Source organism: Lichenostomus cassidix, chromosome 2, assembly GCF_008360975.1.
Source record: "Lichenostomus cassidix isolate B80296 chromosome 2, HeHo_3.0, whole genome shotgun sequence".
NCBI classification, from domain to species: Eukaryota; Metazoa; Chordata; class Aves; order Passeriformes; family Meliphagidae; genus Lichenostomus; species Lichenostomus cassidix.
The window spans coordinates 41,982,033-42,002,280 of record NC_139482.1 but is presented as its reverse complement, the minus strand read 5'-3'; the positions used below and the strand labels follow the sequence as shown (position 1 = coordinate 42,002,280).

The 20,248-nt window shown below is 40.3% G+C and overlaps 1 protein-coding gene and 1 long non-coding RNA gene across 3 annotated transcripts in view; one reads left to right on the top strand and one right to left on the bottom strand.

Annotated features, from left to right (window-relative positions):
* Nucleotides 1-15,678, top strand: part of SNRK (SNF related kinase) — a 39,641-nt gene extending 23,963 nt beyond the window's left edge. For both annotated transcript variants that reach the window (XM_085051206.1, XM_085051207.1), the window contains exons 4-7: nucleotides 2,575-2,716; nucleotides 5,627-5,839; nucleotides 7,182-7,316; nucleotides 11,866-15,678. In XM_085051206.1, coding sequence (XP_084907332.1) covers nucleotides 2,575-2,716; nucleotides 5,627-5,839; nucleotides 7,182-7,316; nucleotides 11,866-13,084 — 1,709 coding nt within the window. In that variant the 3' untranslated portion in view covers nucleotides 13,085-15,678. The remainder of the gene's footprint in view (nucleotides 1-2,574; nucleotides 2,717-5,626; nucleotides 5,840-7,181; nucleotides 7,317-11,865) is intronic.
* LOC146441215 (uncharacterized) lies at nucleotides 14,358-18,658 on the bottom strand. Its single transcript, XR_014849818.1, has 2 exons — nucleotides 18,573-18,658; nucleotides 14,358-18,111 (listed from the first exon to the last, which is right to left on the bottom strand). It is a non-coding gene; the product is annotated as an uncharacterized LOC146441215 (long non-coding RNA).
* Between the last annotated feature and the right edge of the window lie 1,590 nt (nucleotides 18,659-20,248).

The following is a 20,248-nucleotide window of genomic DNA, read 5'->3' as shown; positions in this document are numbered from 1 at the left end:
AATTACTGTTTTATTTATCAAAACATACAGGTTGATGTCTAGTGGACATTGCATCATAGCAAGCAATAGTGATTTGGGGGTTTACTTTGCCTAAGTGTTTTTTATTTTTGTGAAGCAAATGTACATCCATGTTTATGTAAATAACTTTTGAAAACTAAAACAGTACCTGTTATCGCATATCCTTTCAAACTGAACTATAGCAAAGTGAATGTATAGCCCAGAGAAGAAGCCATGTGTGCAAAATAGAAAATAAATTAGCAGGCTACCTTGTAATGGAAAATACTTAAAGATATGTTCAGTATCTGCTCAGTGCAGTTGAAACTTTGGGGTCTGGTAGAGTTGCCTGTATATGGTGATTTCAAGGAACTTTAATTGTTGTCTTACTGTGATTGCTGTCCTCTTCTCAGAACTGTCTTACTGTTTTTAAGCTTGATTTCTTACACTACTTTTCCCTTCTGTTTAAACTTTTCAAATGCTTATTTTTAACTAGCAGTTTAATTGTATTGCTTCCCTCCCCAATATTTTTCTCTTGGCTTAAATTTTGCCAGTGTTAATTGCATTATTATAGCAAATGTAATTTGTCTGTAATAATGAATACTATTGAGGACTGTTGTAAAATACTTCATGCTAAAAGAACACATGAAGCACTCTATTCTGTTGGGGGGGGGTATTGAACAGAATACTAGGACAGGTTAAATCACAACATAGATCTTAGGCAAAGTTAGAAATCTGGGAAGGATATTGATAGCCAAAAGATAACTTTTCATAGAAATGCATAAATTTGTATGTCTTTTTGTGCTTCCAAAAACTTCATGTAATCTGTTGTGTGATGGGAGATAGATAATGCACCAAAACTTTTTAGGCTGCTTTGAAACTAAACAGCAGCAGAAAGACAAGAAGTAATTTTACTAAATTAAAGGTGGACCTTTTAGATGAAACTGCCTCCCTATTTTGCTAAGGGCTTTTGAAGTCCTGTATTCCTAAATGTTGCCTTTCTGGCATCAAGCTATCAAAATATTAAAGCACTTACTGAATCTGTAAACATGGTAATGGTCATGCTGAATTTGCAGGTATATGTGATGTGGTGTACCTGCCTCAAAATGCTGAGTTACCTACAGGATTGAGCCCCTAGTGAGCAAAACAGAAATCCAATAATTGTCTGAGTTTATTGGCGTACACTTACTACAAATTAGAGCTGTAAAGAAAATCACCATGTAGTGTTTCTGTTCCTCTGTCAGCTAAACCATAAGAAGAATAGGTCATAACTAGCAAAATGAGTAATTGTTCTAGGGATGAAGCTGTGTGATTTACTTCATTATATAAAACTGTAGCCATCCTTCAGCATTAAATGCATATCAAGTGTTTTGAATGGGCCACAGAATGCAAGATGCAGTTGAGTAGCTAACTTATGTGGATCCCTCTTGCAAGGCCTTCCAGGGAAGTGCTGGTGTGCTCTGTGTCCCAGATCACTGCCAGCTGCTCTCCCCTCTTTGCTTGGGAGGTGCTTGCCTGATCATTTCTCAGCTGGTTTTACTGGTGTTTGATTTTACTGGGTACAGATCTGTAAAATGCTGAGGGTGTAAGACCCAAAATTGCTGCTGAAATTCCCAGAGCATGGAGTTGTAGCTGAAGTTTAAGAGCATGGCATTTTTATTAAGCATATATTGGAGCAAGTTATTTATTTTCCTGCACTATGATGTATTTCTTAATATTTATGCTTCCTTTATTGAATGCAGTGACACTCATGAAATATTTTCTTTTAGGCAGGCTTTTTATAAAGATTTGAACTAAATATTAGCTATTACACTAAATAGAAACCAACTACAGGGCTTCATGCCCCAAAGTCCTTCTTTTTCATCTTTTGGTATGCCATTTCACTGGGGAACAAGAGAGTTGTTAAATGTTTATTTTACACAAGCAGGAATTAGAAGGAAACAAGAAGGTTCCCAGAGTGTAGTAGAAATCAGTGTTAATTGTTATGTTTGGATATTTAAAAAAAAAAAACAGCACCCAAACCCACTACTCCACACTTGGTAGTATCATTGGTATAAGAAGCTGGTTTTATATAAACTAATTTAGTTACCATTGGAAGTAACAAATTTTAAAGGAACACAACACCACGGAAGGAAAAACATAGCTAAATCAGTCTTACTGAAATAAGTGACTTCCTTTGTAATTTCTTACATCATAGAGTAACATGTAAACAATACAGAGAATAACCTGTGCCTGTTATCAAAATGGTAATGAATTCTTGCTTTCTTAGTGGCCAGATTATTTTCAGCTTTATCTAACACTGCTGTCAAAAGTGTTAATGCATCTCAAACTGTTATGCATCCTTGGAGTAATGAATTCTGATTTTTATTCCCCTTCAAAAACTGTAAAAGCTGTCAAACAGTGGGACTACTGTATTTTGTACCTAAGTGGAATTGCAATTTCCATAAGTAATGCTCATAAATGAAGAGTGTGCTAATCACCACAATATGCATTTTAAGAATATTTCATGGATTGGATGGTAATTATGTCTGTATACTCAGCAGTTTGGGTTTTTTTAAAATACATACTTTCTATTTTCAGATATATGGAGTTTGGGGGTCATTCTCTTCATGTTGGTCTGTGGACAACCACCATTTCAAGAAGCAAATGACAGTGAAACTCTGACTATGATAATGGACTGCAAATATACGGTGCCACCTCATGTGTCCAAGGAATGTAAAGAGTAAGTAGAGTACTAAACAACTTGGAAATATTCACAGAGGTACATTTTCATTACTTTTGGGAGTTCCCCATACCATATTATCAATGTGAAGAACATTCCTTGATACTCTTTCTTTTATGTCTCTCAGTTGTCATGCATTTTATAAAGAATTGAAGAAGTTACTTAGTACCAATTGGCTTTGGCCAACTCTTTTGCTGGACAGTTTACCAGGTGGTGTTGAGATTATTTTGTGACAAGGGTTAGGAAGATCCTGCTGCTTATCAATTTCCATCCCAACAACAAGTTATCAAAACCTGTCACGCAGCAAGTTTTGCTCGTCTCCTACTGAAATTGCAACTCCAAATTAACATCCTAGGCAATCAAGGGAGAAAAATATTTGGTCTGGAAATACCATATCCACTTACAAATAATTATTTCTTTTGATGTGTTGTTTTCCTGCAGTGTTCACTGGAGCTTTTTTATTTTTATTGATATGTTCCAGTATTTCCCATGTTTCCCTATTGATTAATGACCTTCAGTCCTTTAAATATATATCCCAGTTGCATCACTTAAGATTATTTTAAAATGTTTGTCTGGGTTCTTGAATCTGCAGTGGAGATCTTTTAATTTTCAATACGAAGAACCAGATGCCTTTATAAAAGCTTGAGAAATGCATTTGGTTCAGTGAAAAAAATGAGAACAGCATCTAGAATTCTGTTATTTGCCGTAGAATGAAATCTGGTACAGTTGTGGTCATAATGACCATTCCTTTCTTTATGTGTCATCTGTGCAGTCCAGGAGTCTAATGCATAACATGGTCAACAGCATCCTGGCCTGCATCAGCAATGGTGTGGCCAGCAGGACCAGGGCAGTGATCATCCCCCGTGCTCAGCACTGGTAAGGGCACATCTTGAGTCCTGTGTTCAGTTCTGGGCTCTCACGAAAGACAATTAGGTGCTGGATTGTGTCCAGTGGCAGTGAAGGTGGGCAAGAGTCTGGAGCACAAGTCTTAAAAAGGAGCAGCTGAGAGAGCTGGGGGTGTTTAGCCTGCAGGAGGCTCAGGGGAGTCCTTGTTACTCTCTACAAGCACGTGACAGGAGGGTGTAGCCAGGTGGGGTCAGTCTCTTCTCCCAGGTAACAAGCAATAGGATGAGGAAATGACCTCAAGGTTAAGACTGGATATTAGGAAAAACCTTTTGTCAAGCCTTAGAACAGGCTGCCCAGGGAAGTGGTAGAATCACAGTGCCTGGAGGTGATGATGATTCAAAACCAGTGTTGATATGGAACTTAGATGGTTTAGTGGTGAGCATGGTGGTGCTGTTTTAATGGTTGGACCTGATGCTCTTAGAATTCTTTTCCAACCTTAATGATTCTGTAATTCTTTACTACAGCTGGTGTTCTTGTCTTGTCATTAGGGTGTAGCACCCTCCAGTAACACAGAAAAGCTGCTGTGAGTTTGAAGAACTTCACATACAGGAAGAGGTTTAAAATACTATACAGGAAGAGGTTTGAGAGAGAGCTCTTATCAGAGAATTGTATCAAATCAATCTCTTGAGATGATGCATGCTGTGCTGAGGTCAGGAAACTTATCTTTTGCAGCCTTTTGCTTAATATATTTGCTAACATTGATTTGTTTAAATGTCCAGATCTGCCTTCTATATACAAAGCATGAACAATGTACAGCCAGTTACCCAGGTCATCTGTAGGTTAGGTTTTCTTAAAGAAAAGACTCTGGGGAATGTTTAAACTTTCTGCTTGGAATGAAAGCATTTGTGGTTTGAAATGCATAAACAAGCTTAAAGCAGGAGACACATGTGCTGCGTATGAGTGGTTTTACTACAGGCGTAGTTTAAAAAAAGTCAAATTAAATATGGAGTTTGTTCTCTTTCTGTCAAAGTATTGACAAAAGCAAAGAAACTCGAGGCTCACGTGTCTCACCCCACCTTTCCTCTCGCTAAAGGCAGAGACCACAGCTACTAAAAATAAATGTGATTTTTTTTTTTTTCACTGTAGAATTTTTTAAGAAGGTTGAATTAACCTCCACTTCAAAATCCATACATCATCTCATCCCCAAAAATGACCATTAAAGAGCTGTGATTACATTTGTGCTCTGTGTGGTCTTGCAGTTGGAAGTTGCATGGTATGGTATAGTTAGTGCAAGAAGAAGCACTATTGGAGAACATGTTGGAGCAATAAAGTTTCATTGAAACTTTGGCATTAAAACTGTGTATCCATATTTGCTGAACAAAGCCAAGAATACCTTCCCCAAGAATTTTCCATGTACAGTAAGTGAACAGAGATGTGCTGTGCTAATAAAAGTCTTCTTTCTCTGTTTACATGGGGAATTCATGCACTTTGTTTCCAGCACTTGTAAAATCTCAGTTATCAACCCATTAGGAGATTTGTCACTGCATCCCAGAGAGAGTATTGGTCTGTTTAGGTTTTTTTCTATGTTGGTAGAACAAACCACAGTTTTTTCAAGGATACTGAAGACTCAAATATCTGATAGTTACTTCAGAGTAAAATATTTCTGTTTATCTTGCCATTCCATATACTTGACAGCAGCAATAATAGAAAATCATGTTTCTGTTACTTTACTGACTAGCTGATAGGCCATCTGTCACCTGTAGTTGCCCTATAAGACCTACTAAAAACAAATAAATTAGAAAAATCAGATTAATTATCTAAGTACAGAAACAAAAACTGCAGTGTTTATGATATTTATAGTTTTAATAAATTGTTTGTTTCACTTCAGCAATATTTGGAATGTCTTTGAGACTAAATATTTTCCCATCACATTGTTTACTGTAGAGACACCTGAAGATTTATGTGACCTGACAGCAGAAAATGATTTCCTAATGTTGCTCTTACAACAGCTGCTTTTTGAAACACGTGTGTGCATTTTTGTTTAGATTTATTTTTTATTCACAGTCTAATTACACGGATGTTGCAGAGAGACCCGAAGCGAAGGGCATCTTTGGAAGAGATTGAAAACCATGCATGGCTCCAAGGAGTTGACCCATCTCCTGCAACAAAGTACAATATTCCTCTTGTATCATACAAAAATCTGTCTGAGGAGGAGCACAACAGTATAATACAGCGCATGGTTCTTGGGGACATCGCAGACAGAGATACCATAGTGGAGTAAGTTGTCAGTTTTCTAGATGAAGTTTGTTTTGTGCATCTCTCATTTTTGATGCAGGAACATCATGAGAACCTGGGCACTTTGGTGTTTAAATATCAGGCCATTCAGTTAACAAACAAAGTATTACAGCTTTGCTCTGTGATAGGATATGATGAGATCAGAAACAATTATACTCAAATTTAGGAAAAACTTCAAGAAAATGTGTTGGAACTGTGTTTTGGTTCCTGCAGCAGCCATTTTGAGTAAATTTAAAGGCTTTGGAATCCACGCTTTTACTTGTTCTTCATCTCTCCTGCATATTTGGAGGTGACAAAATCTAGCATTTTTCCCTTAGCACATTTCCAGTGTACCCAAATCTTTGTTAATTTAAAATATTATTCCTGTTATCTACGTAATGCATAACAATCACTGTCACTAAGAGAGCTTGCTAGAAAGCTACATAGATTCTTCTAATAGATTAAAACTCCCAAATTCCTAAAATATTCCCAAAACTGAAAGAGGTCTTAAATATCTTTTCCTGTTTGTGTGTGTTTAAGCTAGAAAAAACTGATGATGGGGAAGGGGAAGCAGCAGTCTCACTCCTTAAGCTTTTAGCTGTATAACAGTGGCATCCTTTCTGTTACAATGTCTGAGTGATGTCGCTGTTGAGCAGCTAGCAGAGTAAGGAAGTCAGTTCTCAGTGGCAAGAAGGAAAAGGCCTTTATTGTTTTGATTTCATCATATATATAGAGTTTTCAAAAGTCACCCAGATTGGTCAGTCAAAAACCTCCCCCTAGGCCTGATTGGCCAGGTCTGCACCGTCCAAGTCCTGGGACACTGTTTTTAATAACATCCAAACCTTATCTCTATTTATAAAACACAAAAGGATTTCTCATGGGAAAGACCTGTGCTAGCCACAGAGTGATGCTTACTGGCTTATGATCTTACTTTTACTATAAACTCAATGTGACAGCCCTAAAATAATGAAAGCTTCCTTCTCTTGTTGCATAACCAAATATTAGTACTCCGTGGTTGTATGTGCCAGTGGGAATGCCCATCCTTGGTGCAGAACATTAATAAAAAAGTTACAATTTAAAGAATGTAAAATAAAAAAGAATTCCTTACTGTTGTCGGATGATATTCTGAGGATGTCTTCTTCCAACTATAGTTGAAATTACTAAACTTGTTGGCTATTTTTAGTAAAATAAAGGCATTTTATAAAGGCATCAAAAGATCAGAAATGGGCATTTCTGGTTTTGGGAACTCTTCCCGCCATAGGAAGCACAGCAAGCTGTGAGATGCACATCCAGTTCTTAGAAACCACTGATGGATGGGTTATTTCATGTTTTGTACTTTCCTCAGGGCATTGGAGACTAACAAATACAATCACATCACTGCTACTTACTTCTTACTAGCTGAAAGGATCCTGCGAGAAAAACAAGAGAAGGAAATTCAGACCAGATCCGCAAGCCCCAGCAACATCAAAGCTCAGTTCAGGTGAGAATTTAGGAATCTGAATAGCTGGGGTGTTGGGTTTTTTTTGGTTTGGTTGGTTGGTTTGTTTTTTTTTTGTTTCGTTTTGGTTTTTTTGTTTGTTTGTTTTTTTTAATTGTCTTAATGAGAATATTAAATTGCTCAAGTACTGCTTTCTTGAAAACAGTAAAATACTTACTCATTACAAATTTTACATTTCTTCTGAGTACTGTGGACACTTCAGAAGCTGTTCAGTAATCAGTTGCACATAATATTTTCAATTCCTACCCTTCTCAGGAAATGACAACGCAATTTGAAGTCTGTACCTAAAGAGGCAAGTTTTCACACCTCTTGGAAAAGGGCTTGTACACTGACCTTCAGCTCCTCACACAAATTGTGTTATGTAATATCCCTGGAGAAAAATTAGTTGCATAATCCATAAACCTGCTGATACAGAATTAGTTATGAGAAATCACTCTAAATTTCATCTGTAGGTTATGTTCTTTTTCATGTCAGTTTCTGTGCCTGTTGTCTAAGCAAAATTGTTGAATTTACAGTTTTAATCAGTCATTTAAGGTATTGCAATAGCTTGCTTTGTTTGTTTGTTTGTTTGTTTGACAAAAACATGAGTTAAAAAAGCCTTAAAGTAAAGGTCCCTGAGATTTTTCAAAGCTTCAGCTTGTGACACAGTTAAACTAAAAGGGGGGGAATTGGGCTTCTGGCATGTAGTTGGTTTTGGTATGTTCAGCCAGTTCATTTGCTCTGAAACCAGTCATCAAAGCATTCTATATTTTCAGCAGTTACAGCAGAATAAATTTTAAAAAACCAACCAAAAAAAGAAAACTGAAACCAAACCAACCAACCAAAAAAACCAGGCAAAGGGCAAATAGTATAGTTTCCACTTTGATATTGGAGGCTGGAGGTTTTGAGCAGTTATTTTTGTTAAACATTGTGGTTTTTCTTTCCTGAGTTAAGTGTTAAACTATCACTAGGGATCTGCTGGTATTGGATAAAATACTCACTGGCCCATCTTGACAATTGTTCCAGTGAAGATGGAGGAGGTATTGCAGCATTTCCATTAACTTTAACCCTGTAACCTCCAATCTTTTCAAAAGTTGCCTTTTTAGGTTTTGGTAAAATATTGGTAGCTGTTACTAGCAATAATAAGAGTTGTTAGTAGATAATTTATTAATGAGAAAAGAACACTAAATGTTTGTGCTGATTTTTAGCATTGCTAACAGTATTGTTTAGCTGTAGGATTTAGAGAAAAAGACAAAATAACTTGTTCTTTCCAAAGGTTTCTTTGTGCAACTTTCATGCAAGTACACATATGAAATCATTTAATAGGAATAAACATAGGGACATAAATATGGACCAGGGATGTCCTGGTCCATAGTCATCATTTCCTTGGCCTAATTGATAAAAGGTTATTACTACCTCAAGTTAAATCTAAAAAAAACTGGACACATGTTATAAATTAAGGACACAAACACTTGGGAAAATAGGTTAAAATCTCCATTGGTTGTCACCTTGGATTTAGGCTTGATATTTTAGAGGCATCTCTTATGAATACCACTCTTTCTCCCTGAATTATGAGTTGATGTTCTATAAATGTTACAGTGTTTTTACTATCTTTGATCTCCAGGTGGGACGGCACCCTGCACTGTGTACCTTAAAGGTCATTCACTTGGTGGTCACTGATGCAGGAAATTTTACCTTAGGTGGTTACAGATACTTCAGAAGAGTTATTGTTGCAGGCATCTAAGGTTTGCCTACAGAACCTAAATGGTCTGGAGCTTGGTGTTACAGAGCTCACCTCTCTTCAAGGGTAATGCTGTAACTTTGACTCAGCAGTTCTCTCATGATGGATCATCATCTTATTTTTATGCCAACTTCTTTGAAAAAAGAAATCCCATCAAATATGCCTAATACTAAGTATTACTTATAAAACAAATTACTTTAGAGGAAGACCTGGAGTTCACCTTCAAATGGATATTCTAGAACTATAAAGTTGGCTGTTGAATTGTTTGGGGCTTTTTACCTCAGTGTCAGTGTCACTCAGTAAAGAGCAGCTCTAATTATGTAAGAAACTGGAACAAAAAGTTCAATGAATCTAAATCTTTATATGAATTTGTAAATTTGGAGTAGCTGTAGCCTGGCCTATGGGATGAATTTTCATAACAAGGACATCTGCACAAACTCGGGAATCCTTGCTCTAAGGGTCCCAGTAGCTATTCTTTGCCTCCATGATGGTTCTAAATTCCAAGTGTTTCTTTAGAATGACCACACTCAAAAGACAACAAAGTAGTGCATTACTTTGATTTTGACACCTCGAGAGAAAAAAAAACTTACTTGCAACTTGGAGCTTTTCTGTCCCACTCTCCCCTCAGGCCCACTGGGAATAAAAGGAGAGGCAGAAGGGAAGGGAGGCAAACATGGGCTGCTATGAGAGATAAACATACTGTAGTGAGGAGGTTTATTGCCTGGCAACTACAGTACTGTAAGATACTATATTTGCTCTTTATTGTGACAACCACAGAACCTTTCCTATTTTTGCTGACAAACCAGTCTGTTCTTTAAGCATGGCAAGTTCCTGAAAGATTTAGACCTTCATTTTCTGTCATGTTTGTAGTTACGTTTCTAGTGTATTTAAGTCCTGTTTGTTAATTACAGACAATTGTGTTTAAAATACACAGCAGAGCACAAGTCGTGAGCAAACTGGGTCAGTGTTTCCCAGTGCTTCTGGAGTCAGCTGGGATCTGAGGGAGGGTGCCAGTGTCAAACCGAGGAACACTGCAGCCCAGGCTTTACTTCTTGTCTGCACAGCTCAGCTCAGTGCTGCTGGTTGTGTTGCCTCCCTCAAGGTAGAGCTCCCCACTGGAGGGAGGCTGGTGGAGGCCACCAGCAGCTCCCAGTGAGACAGGCAGCAGCTTCCGTGGCTTCACCCAGGAAATGCACTACACAGGCTTAGGTGGTGTGTGGGCAGCCAGGCCCTGCTGTCAGAGGGTTCTGGGGGTGTTTCTGGCACTGGTTGGTTGAGCAAAACCAATGTGAGTGCTTCAAAGCAAAGGCTGCAGCAAGGTTTGGTGAGTTTATTGTTGGTTTTAGTAAAGCCTTCTCCTCAAAGTTCATACAACTGGGGAGAGAGCTGTCAGGAGACTCAAGAGTACTTTTCTGTGCAGCCTTCAGCAAGTGCAGTCCTACTGCAGCAATGAGGTGTCTGAGCCTTCCCTCTTCCTTCAGCTTGACCTTCTAACATGGCAGAGAGCAGGAAACTGGTGTGACCCTTGTCTTTGTATGCAGCCTGTTGGGGACATACCTGGGGTCACACTTGGTGTGAAACATTCTCTGCTTTCCTCCTCCTCTTGCTTCTAAACTGGGCTATGAAGTCATGTAGCCCTTTTGTTGGCACACACAAAATATGGTTGGGAATGTCTTGTAATACACTGTCCATACGTGAACAGAGGTCTCTACTTCAGTTTTTTAATGCAGTATGCCAGAGTATTTTCATTTTGTAAAGTTAAATGATTGGCAAACTTTTTAAAATTAAAGATAAGAATTGTGGGGCTCATGCTGAGTGAAGAAGTCGAAGAACTGTTCAGTGTTAAGGTGTTGGTCTGTAGATATTGTGGTTTTGGATTAGGGTTTTAAAATAGAGTAAATACTGACAGTCTTTGTTCTTATTCCGTGTGCATTATTGGAAAATTACAACAGATGTTAGAATTTAAAGTCAAATACAAATCATTACAGAGTAGCATAGGATACTAGATACAAGGCATCAGCTGCTACTTGTAAAACTGATGCACACTTGTGTTACTTTTATTTTTATTAGAGCTAATGCTATTACAGAGTCATACATTTTCAACTTGGATTTACGGTTTATTGAAGTGTCATATTCTTAAGCAGCTTGAGTTCTAAATTCATGCAGTTGCGTTATTCCAGATGCTTGGGTAAGGGCAAATAAATGATCTCAGTTTGCAGGTGTTTAAAATTAAAGGGAACTTTGTAGAATAGAGCTTGGTGAGAATGAGAGACTCTTTCTTCTGACTCACCTTTCCAGACTCACTCATGTTAATTCTAACCTAATTTTTATAGTAAGAATACTGGAGAAAAAAATAACAGAAGCTTCAGATTAAAAGTACTTTGCAATACTATGTTATTGAAGTTGTGCTTGAATAAGCTTATACCTTTCTCTAGGTACTGGTGGTTCTGTACCAATCTCAGATTATTTTCTTTGAGACACAATTATTTCAAGTTTTTTTTATTGTTTAATTCATTTTCTGAGAGCAATGAAATCTTAAACTTTGATTTGACAGTAACCAACATAATTCCTAAACTAAGTTCTTTTATAGACGATGTTCCTTTCAAAGAGCATTTCTAAAGGAATGGACATTCTCTGAGAATGCTTCCTTGTGCTCAGTCACTCAGTACTGTTGTTTACAGACATGCCCAGTGGCCCAATTTGTGTGTCAGTATTTGTGCTTCTCTGGTGCAGAGCTCACACCTCCTTGTAAGTTCTGAAATGCTTGCCATGATGTAACTTCTTGTTTTTCTTCTATAATTTTTTATGCAGGCAGTCGTGGCCGACTAAGATTGATGTCCCCCAGGATCTGGAGGATGACCTCACGGCAACCCCTCTGTCCCACACCACTGTTCCTCAGTCTCCAGCTCGCACGGCTGAGAACGTTCTCAACGGGCACCGGAGCAAGGCCCTTGGGGATTCAGCAAAGAAGGAAGAGATACCTGAACTGGCTGGGCCGGCGCTTTCTGCAGTGCCATCGGTGAGCTTAAAACCCACTACGAGTGGCCGGAAGTGCTTGTTCAGAGTAGAAGAAGATGAAGAGGAGGATGAGGAAGATAAAAAACCTATTTCTCTTTCTACCCAAGTTGTTCTGCGTCGTAAGCCTTCGGTTACAAATCGTCTTACTTCGAGAAAGAGTGCACCGGTCCTCAACCAGATCTTCGAGGAGGGTGAATCAGATGATGAGTTTGACATGGACGAGAACTTGCCCCCAAAGCTCAGCAGGTTAAAGATGAATATCGCCTCGCCCAGCACGGTGCACAAACGCTACCACCGCAGGAAAAGCCAGGGCCGGGGCTCCAGCTGCAGCAGCTCCGAAACCAGCGATGACGACTCGGAAAGCAGGAGGCGTCTGGACAAGGACAGCGGGTTTACTTACTCCTGGCACAGGCGGGATAGCAGCGAAGGGCCACCTGGCAGCCAGGGAGATGGTGGTGGACAAAGCAAACCAAGCAATGGAAACGGAGGGGTGGACAAAACGAGCCCAGGTGATAACAACAAAGGTGGGGGGAATCCCTCCGGTAGCTCTGGCGGGAGCACTAACACCACCTCGGGTTCCACTCGGAGATGCGCTGGATCTGGGAACTCAATGCAGCTGTCGTCCAGAAGTGCAGGGGAACTGGTTGAAAGCCTGAAGCTAATGAGCCTTTGCCTAGGTTCACAGATTCATGGCAGCACGAAATACATTATTGATCCTCAAAACAGTCTGTCCTTTTCCAGTGTAAAAGTACAGGAGAAATCAACGTGGAAAATGTGTATAAGCTCCAGCGGAAGTGCAAACCAGGCTTCATCGTTGGGCAGCCTAAAATTTTTTTCTGACCAAATGTCAGACACAACAAACGAATTGGAACGGATAAAGAACAGGAACTTGAAAAACAATGTGCTACAACTACCTCTCTGTGAAAAAATGATATCTGTGAATATTCAGCGGAACCCAAAGGAGGGACTGCTATGTACCTCCAGTCAAACCAGTTGTTGTCATGTCATTTGACAACGACCTGACTTGAACAGCTCGATCTGCTTGACAGCATCATTCTTCCTGGTCAGAGCTGTGAACACCTTGTCACGGACCACCTTTTGTTGTCTTAAGATTTTTAAGTGGGCTTCGAGTAGTTATTTATTATACTTTATTTTGTGTTTGCTTGATGGTATGACAATGCATGGTCTTTGCATGCTGCTAGCAGATATGTTTTTCTTTTTCAACAGAACAGAATATTTTATTGTGTAATTTTTACATTTATAATTTTACTATGGAAGATCTGGATTAAATTAAAATAAATATCTGGATCCTAATGTAAATGAAGCACTTAGAAGTTCCATGTTCTGCACTTAAACTAGAGAGAGAAGCTTTTGTTTGCTTGTGAAATGTTAATTCTTGTTCTGACCTTCTGTGAAAACTAAAATATGTGATATGTGGCATACTTCTATGTGTCTGAAACAGAACCAAAGCAATAATGTTTTGATGCTGAAAACTCTTCAGGGAGCTTTCAGATGTTCCAAGGCTTGTACAAAGCAAAGATGCACTGAAAATTAGTGATCTTGAAATATGATTTTAAACCCACACCTGTTTGTCTTAAGCTATGATGTGGATAAAGTTGTGGCTCAAAAATCAAACTGAAAAGATCTTGTTTTGCTAGAGGCAATTTTCTTTAAAAAAAAAAAAAGGCAAGTAGATTTGTAAGGCAGCTTTCTCCCATAGAAATATGTTAATATTACAAGCAGACAATCTTTTTTAATATAACAAAGGTAAATTATTAAATCTACTTCTGAGTTTTTACATGCTAACTGAAAATAAAGTATTTGTATGAATTGCTTTTGTTAGCAGTATATCATGACACTTAGTATTTTAGGTTTTTACCTTGTAAACCCTCTCTGCTGTTCTCTCTTCCCCTTTCTGAGATTCCAGAAGGCAATAAGGGATGGAAAACCTTTAGGTAATTGGATTCACAGTGAAATTATTGTCATTTACGTTTTTATTATTACTCTTCTTAAGACTTAAAATACTGCTGTTCCCCACATGTACACCACTTATTTTCTCTCAGTAATATGCTTTTTTATAAAGTCCATTTAAAATAGCCTGTAGGAAAGTGTTTCTTTCACAGCTCTCAGCCTTCCTGGTGGGTTTCCCATTGCCATGGCAAGGTCTTGATTTAGAGTATTTCTGTACAAAAGGATACTTTTGACCAGATGAATTAACTTTGTGGAATTTTATTATCTAGAATAAAATATATTGCAGATTCCTAGTTTTGGGAAGGGCAAGAATGTTTTATTTTTTCATGCTGTGCACTGGGTCTTCTAAGCAATGCTAGTGAAACTGGGGGTACTATGTAGCAGCACCCTGGGCAGACCCTGGGTGTCCCAGAGGAGTTTGACACTGTTGAGCATCTTGTAACACTTGCAGAATGGTCAACACAGCGTGTTTTGTGTCCGCTGTGGAGGGAGCAGAGCACCAAAGACGGCTGGGTCAGGATGGCCACAGCTCACAACAGCTCTTGTGATGCCTACAAGACTTCAGAGAGTCTGAGGTACATGGGGTGTCCTTCCTGGCGAGCCGGGCCGGGGTTCTGCTTCCCGAACAAGGCAAAGGATTAAGTGTTTTGCTTCTTTAAGTTTTAATCTCTAGTTGCAGTTTAGTTAAAAGCTACAAGCATAGATGTGTGGGTGAAGCCATAGAACATATTTGCTTGAAATTTTTAAGCAGGGATCTTACCAAGGGCCAGAAACGAGATGTGTGGTTCACAGACAGTGAGCGTAACATCCATGTAGGAGACAAGTTTATAAAGGGCATTGGCAATAAACTTTATTTGTTGCAGCTTTTTTCCAAGTATTGTAAATACTCTTTCCTGACATGTACAGCCTTGGAATGGCACCTTTTAACTAACCCCGGGTGTATTTTGTTTCCAATGTTTTTATATACGACTGTATATATGGTGCTCACTTTAGAACAGCAGTGTTGACCATTTATGCTGCATAGTTGTATTATAGCCTTATAGTTGTGTGTGGCTGGTTGGACCTCTGGGTGTACAGATGTGTTAGTCTGAGTGCTGTCCTCTCCCCTCTGTTGATAGGTGAATGATTGTGCATGTGGTGTACGTCGTGTTATGTCGTCATGTAAAAGGAAGGGCGCGAATAACCACTACATTAAGATAATATTGGACCAAACTATTTAGAGCAAGTAAACAGTTTCTTGTACCCCTTAACGTGTCTTTAAGAGTTGCATATAGTTACAGTAGTGTATAAAGTAAATATTGTGGAAAAACAGTTAGTCTTGTATTTTTCTGTATGTGTGTATATAAAAACATATAAAAAATAATGTACCTCTAGCAACTTAATCTGTATTTAAGATGTGACAATCTTGACACAGAATTTTAAGAGTAGCAGTCTAAATAAGCAGAATTAATGAACAGAAGTATAAAAATTTCTTACCAAGAAAGAATCCATGTGTGTTAAGAGGGTACAGAAATACCAACTGATCTTATTGCTTCTGGCAATGTTTGGCTTTTTCATTGTATAAACATTCATGGTGTGCGACAGAAATGAAAAATCCAGTTAATAAAAGTGATATCCTGACTGATGCGTAACCAATGACTTGCATGTGGATGCAGTTTGTTTCTCCTGGCGTTCGGTGTGTGAGGGCAGCACAGTGAGGGGCCTTGCCATGCAAGAGCCCTGTTTGTGTGTCGATGGACATTAATTTGTGAACTTCCAGTTCTTCTCTTGCATTGATCAAACGTGTTCATTTAACAGTTGTCACAGCTGTCATCTGCTAAGCATTTTTCGTCTCAAGGCTGAGGTAGCTGTTCCTCAGGCAGAAGTTCACACTGGTTGAAAGGGTTTAGTAAACTTGGCATGCTGCTGCTAAGGGAGAGGACATGTGTGCTACCCCTGTGCAGCTTAAACCCTCTTAGCAGCTCCAGAACACAGGGCACATGGGGTCCTAAAGTCTCTGCTAAAATGTTTGCTGTGCATGTGCCCATAACAGGCAGATGAGTCTCATCTCAGTCCCACATGTCCACTACAGTCCCAGGAGGGCAGGGACACTTCTCCCAGCCCTGATGTCACTTGTGGGGTAAGGAAGTTGCTTCGGTGCTCTCAGTTGAAGTGATGGGTTGGATGCCAGATCTGCACAGTTATGGTGTAAACCAGTACTTTTTTCCTGTAAAGGTGTGAGTTGAAGTTTCAGCAGTACAGAATTAATGTTTTTAATCCAAACCTAACCCAGTACCACTGTTCTTTACACTGTAAAGTGGGTAGTAGTAGAAATAGGGGAGAGCAGCAGTGCCAGCCCTCTTTGCCGCACGAGCATGTGCTGCAGTGAGGTGCACGGGGCTGCCTGGGTGGGGGTGACTTCTGGCATCTTGCCCCTCGGAGATGCCTGTGCTGCTGCAGGGATTTAACTGCTCCTGGAGCACGAAGTGCAACCAGCCAGTGAGGGTATGGACACAGATCAAGGGCATAGAGCAGGTTGTGTGAATGTATGCCATTAGCAGATCAGTGCTTTAGGCCGGGGCAGTTGCATGGAGCTGCACCCTGCTGAGGAGCTGCCCAGCTCTGGTCACTGCAAACCGGGGTGGAGGCCTACCAGGAAGGGAGTGGCCACGGAACTTGCCGGGCTGTGACTGTGACTGAGACAGGAGAGGCATAACAGATCTTGTAGTGCAATGCCAAGCAATAACAGCACTGTAGCTGGTAGGTGCAGGTCAGATACTTGTCATGTCAGATTTTTTAAAGGATTTTTTCATTAGCAAATAAAGGGAAATCCCAATGCAGCAGGCTGGCAATAAACAGAGAATGGGCAAGCTGGAATGTCCCAAACAGGACAATGCAGCTACCCTGTTAGCCTTCCCCGTGGTTACGTTTATGTGAATGAATCAGAACTGATCTGTTTGTCATTAATTCCAAACGATGACTTGCTTTCAATAAAAGGTGTTTGAGCAATAACACCTTGATGTGACTGTACTTGGGAAAGTGTAGCAGTGACTCACTTGTTGAGTTGCCAACTGGATGAAGCCAGCCAGGCTCTCACTGAAGTCACATCCATACGGTGTTTTGAGGGACTGCTGGATTGCCTTTCTCCAGAGCATTGTCTCTGCAGCTGTCGTAGCCTGCTCCCTCCCTGAACCACAGGCTCTGGCTATTTATTTATTTTTTTAATTTTAAATTGTGATTTTAAAATGACTCAGTTTGGCCTATCTGCTTGTATTACAAACGACATCGATTTCTGGAGGTTAACAACCCTGTATTAGTGACAAAGTAAAATTATATAGGGGTAAAGAAAGAGATGACCTCTATTTTCCATGTGGTGGAGGAATGATGTTGTATGAAAAATGCAAGTGTAGGGCCTGAGAAATATGAAGAAGTAACACAGACTTCATCAGGCTCTCTCATGTCAGATATCCTCAGCAATTCATTTCAGCAAGCCCTTGTGTAACATCTTCCTCTTTCCTCCCTCTCACTGCTCTCTCTTGAGAAATGCAGAGCTGGGGAGGCAGGATCTGCTTTTCTCTCTGGGCTGCTGTGTGCCACATGCCCTCAGCCTGGGCCAGGCCTGGCAGCCAGGGTTGATGAGCTCTGACACCAGGCCAGCGTTGCCCTCATCATGCCGGTGCTGACAGAGGCCCTCAGCATGCTTTGTCTCAAGCACTGGGGTGCAGAGAGATCCTCCTCTCTCAGCACCAGTCTCCAGGGCTGGCACTGAGTCACCAGGCTCTGCTATCAGCCCTGGCCTGACTGGCACTCACCCCTCCAGCTCTTGGGTGAGGCATGGCACAGCTTTCCTGAAGAAAGCACATGGCAGTGGTAGGCATTGTTGTTTCCATGGGCTTTGCTTATATGAGTAAGGAAATAAATTTCTCTGAATGAGATTCAACATCAGTTCTGTCAGGTCCAGGTAGGCTGAAGTATTCATAGCTGCTTGCCTGCTTACAGAGGAATCTTTCCATGTAGTGAGTGTTTTCCTCTTCTCTTGTTCTCAGGCTCATGGGAGGCGAACAGTAGAGATCTTGAGTCAGCAGATCCCTATGTGCCACACAATTAGACCAATCAAGGTCAGAACATACCTGATGAGAGAACTTTTGTATCAGCAGCAAGTAATTTATCAGTGTGCCTTTCTTAATAACAGCTTTCTTGGGTTGTTAGTGTTGCTGCTAAGCAGATGTGTAAAATCCAAGTCTTAACAGACAGATACAGGCTACTCCCACACAGTCATCTTCCCAAACATGATGCTTCCAGCCTCATCCTTGGTTTTTCCCTGAAGCTTGAGACCAGAGATAAACTTAACTTATTGCTTGGAGTCAGGCACCAGCAGAACTGCCATGCACTCTTGGCTGTCAGCCCACACTCCTGAAGGGCCCAGAGCCATGGCTGGCTAGAGGTGTGAGGCTCTCTCAGCTGTGTATGGATATGCTCTCTCCTGCTATGGATACTAGGAACAGACATTCAGATTCCATACCTTGTGAATGGCAGATACTGATAAATACCTTGTTCTTTCTAGTATTTTCACCTGACAACTCATTTTGGTCAGTGAGTTTCATCCCTGACATCCCACAATTTTTACAGGTGCACCTACAGCAGAAAGGACGCAACACATTCAGGAGCACAGACAGAAACATTGTTCTCCCTCAAATCAGAAATGAAAATAGATGCCATCATGTGTGTAAAAAAGCCCAAAATACAAAACCCAGTACTAAACAGTATGAAACACAGCAACCCGTCCCCAGGGAAAGGACAGAGTCACATGCAGAGGAATAGGAGCTAAATTTCAGTTCAGTGACAAAATACTACTTGGCACTATGAGGGAACATTTCTCAGCAAGTTAGAGTGTGTGCTGTTAGGACAAAACAGTCTCTGTCATGACCATGTAGCATCTGTGATGCTAAAACAAGAGTTCTGCCAGTATGTGGAACAAACTTGAATTCCTACAGAACAAAGAAGTCCCGTACCTCTCACTCGCTCACACCACGGAAGGTCAGAATTCCTCCATACCTGCTCGCTTTAGGCGGAGAATGCACCTAAGGACACTATTATCCCTGTTTATAGATAAGGAAACTAAGCAGAAGTGAAGGGATTTGCCCAAGGCAAAGGCAACAGCCAACATTACTGATGTCACTGGGTACTTACACCTCACTAGAGATTTTCCTGTTAGTCCACAGAAAACACAAGAAATGGACCCCACAAGGAAAACCACAAAGTCAGTTTTGCAGAACTTACTTTTTTCATATGATCACAACTGACACACAACTTCAGCTTGACTCCTTTTCCAACCCATCTTAGAAAATTATTCCAGACACCTGATCCAGCTGCAATCAGCAAAACACACCACCTTCATGCTCCTAAACCAGCACCAATTGGCAGACCAGCAGGATCCCCTCAAAATGGCTATGACAAGGTCACAAGAACACACTCCATCAGGAACCTATCCCATGGATTTTTCTTCTTCTGGAACTGCTCACTCAAAACCCCTGACCAGGCAGTTGAAACTTGAACAAACATGAGCTACTTCAGATGAAAGTGGGCAAGACACTGCAAAGAACTCTCCTAAAAAAACACTGGGTTTTGGGATCTCTGCAGCACTACAGGAAGGGTGACATACTTGCCTCAGAGATCCTCAGGGCAGAGCTTGTGCAGCCACAGCCCTGCCACGGCTTCATAACAGGCTGTTAAAGCAGCAGCCCATGAGATACTCCTGAAATAGCAGCAGTGTGGGGGACTAACAGTGGGAGAAGCAAGAACAGAGCAGCTGTAGCACAGGTTTGCTCCTCTTCCCAGGAGAACAGTAATTTCTTACTGGGTCACGCATGCAGAGCGTGAGAAATACTAATTTTTAGTTCCAGACAAAATAGATTATTTTGGCTTAGTTATATGACTCTGCTGTGGGAGCCCTGTGGCAGAAATCTGAAATGTGCAAAGTAGGCAAACACCTTAATTATGGCAGCAGCAGACTTTTCCAAACAAAATTTCAGCAAGTACCACATACAGTTACATCTATCAAAACTGAACATCACAGCAGCCAAAAATAAACTCTCTCAAGGTCACAGGAGCAAACACTGTAGATTTCGGTCCTATTACTGTCAGAAAACAATGAAACATTAGGACAACTACCTTTTTGTGAAATGCAAGGAAAACCAAATCAGATATTCACTACAAACACAAGTAC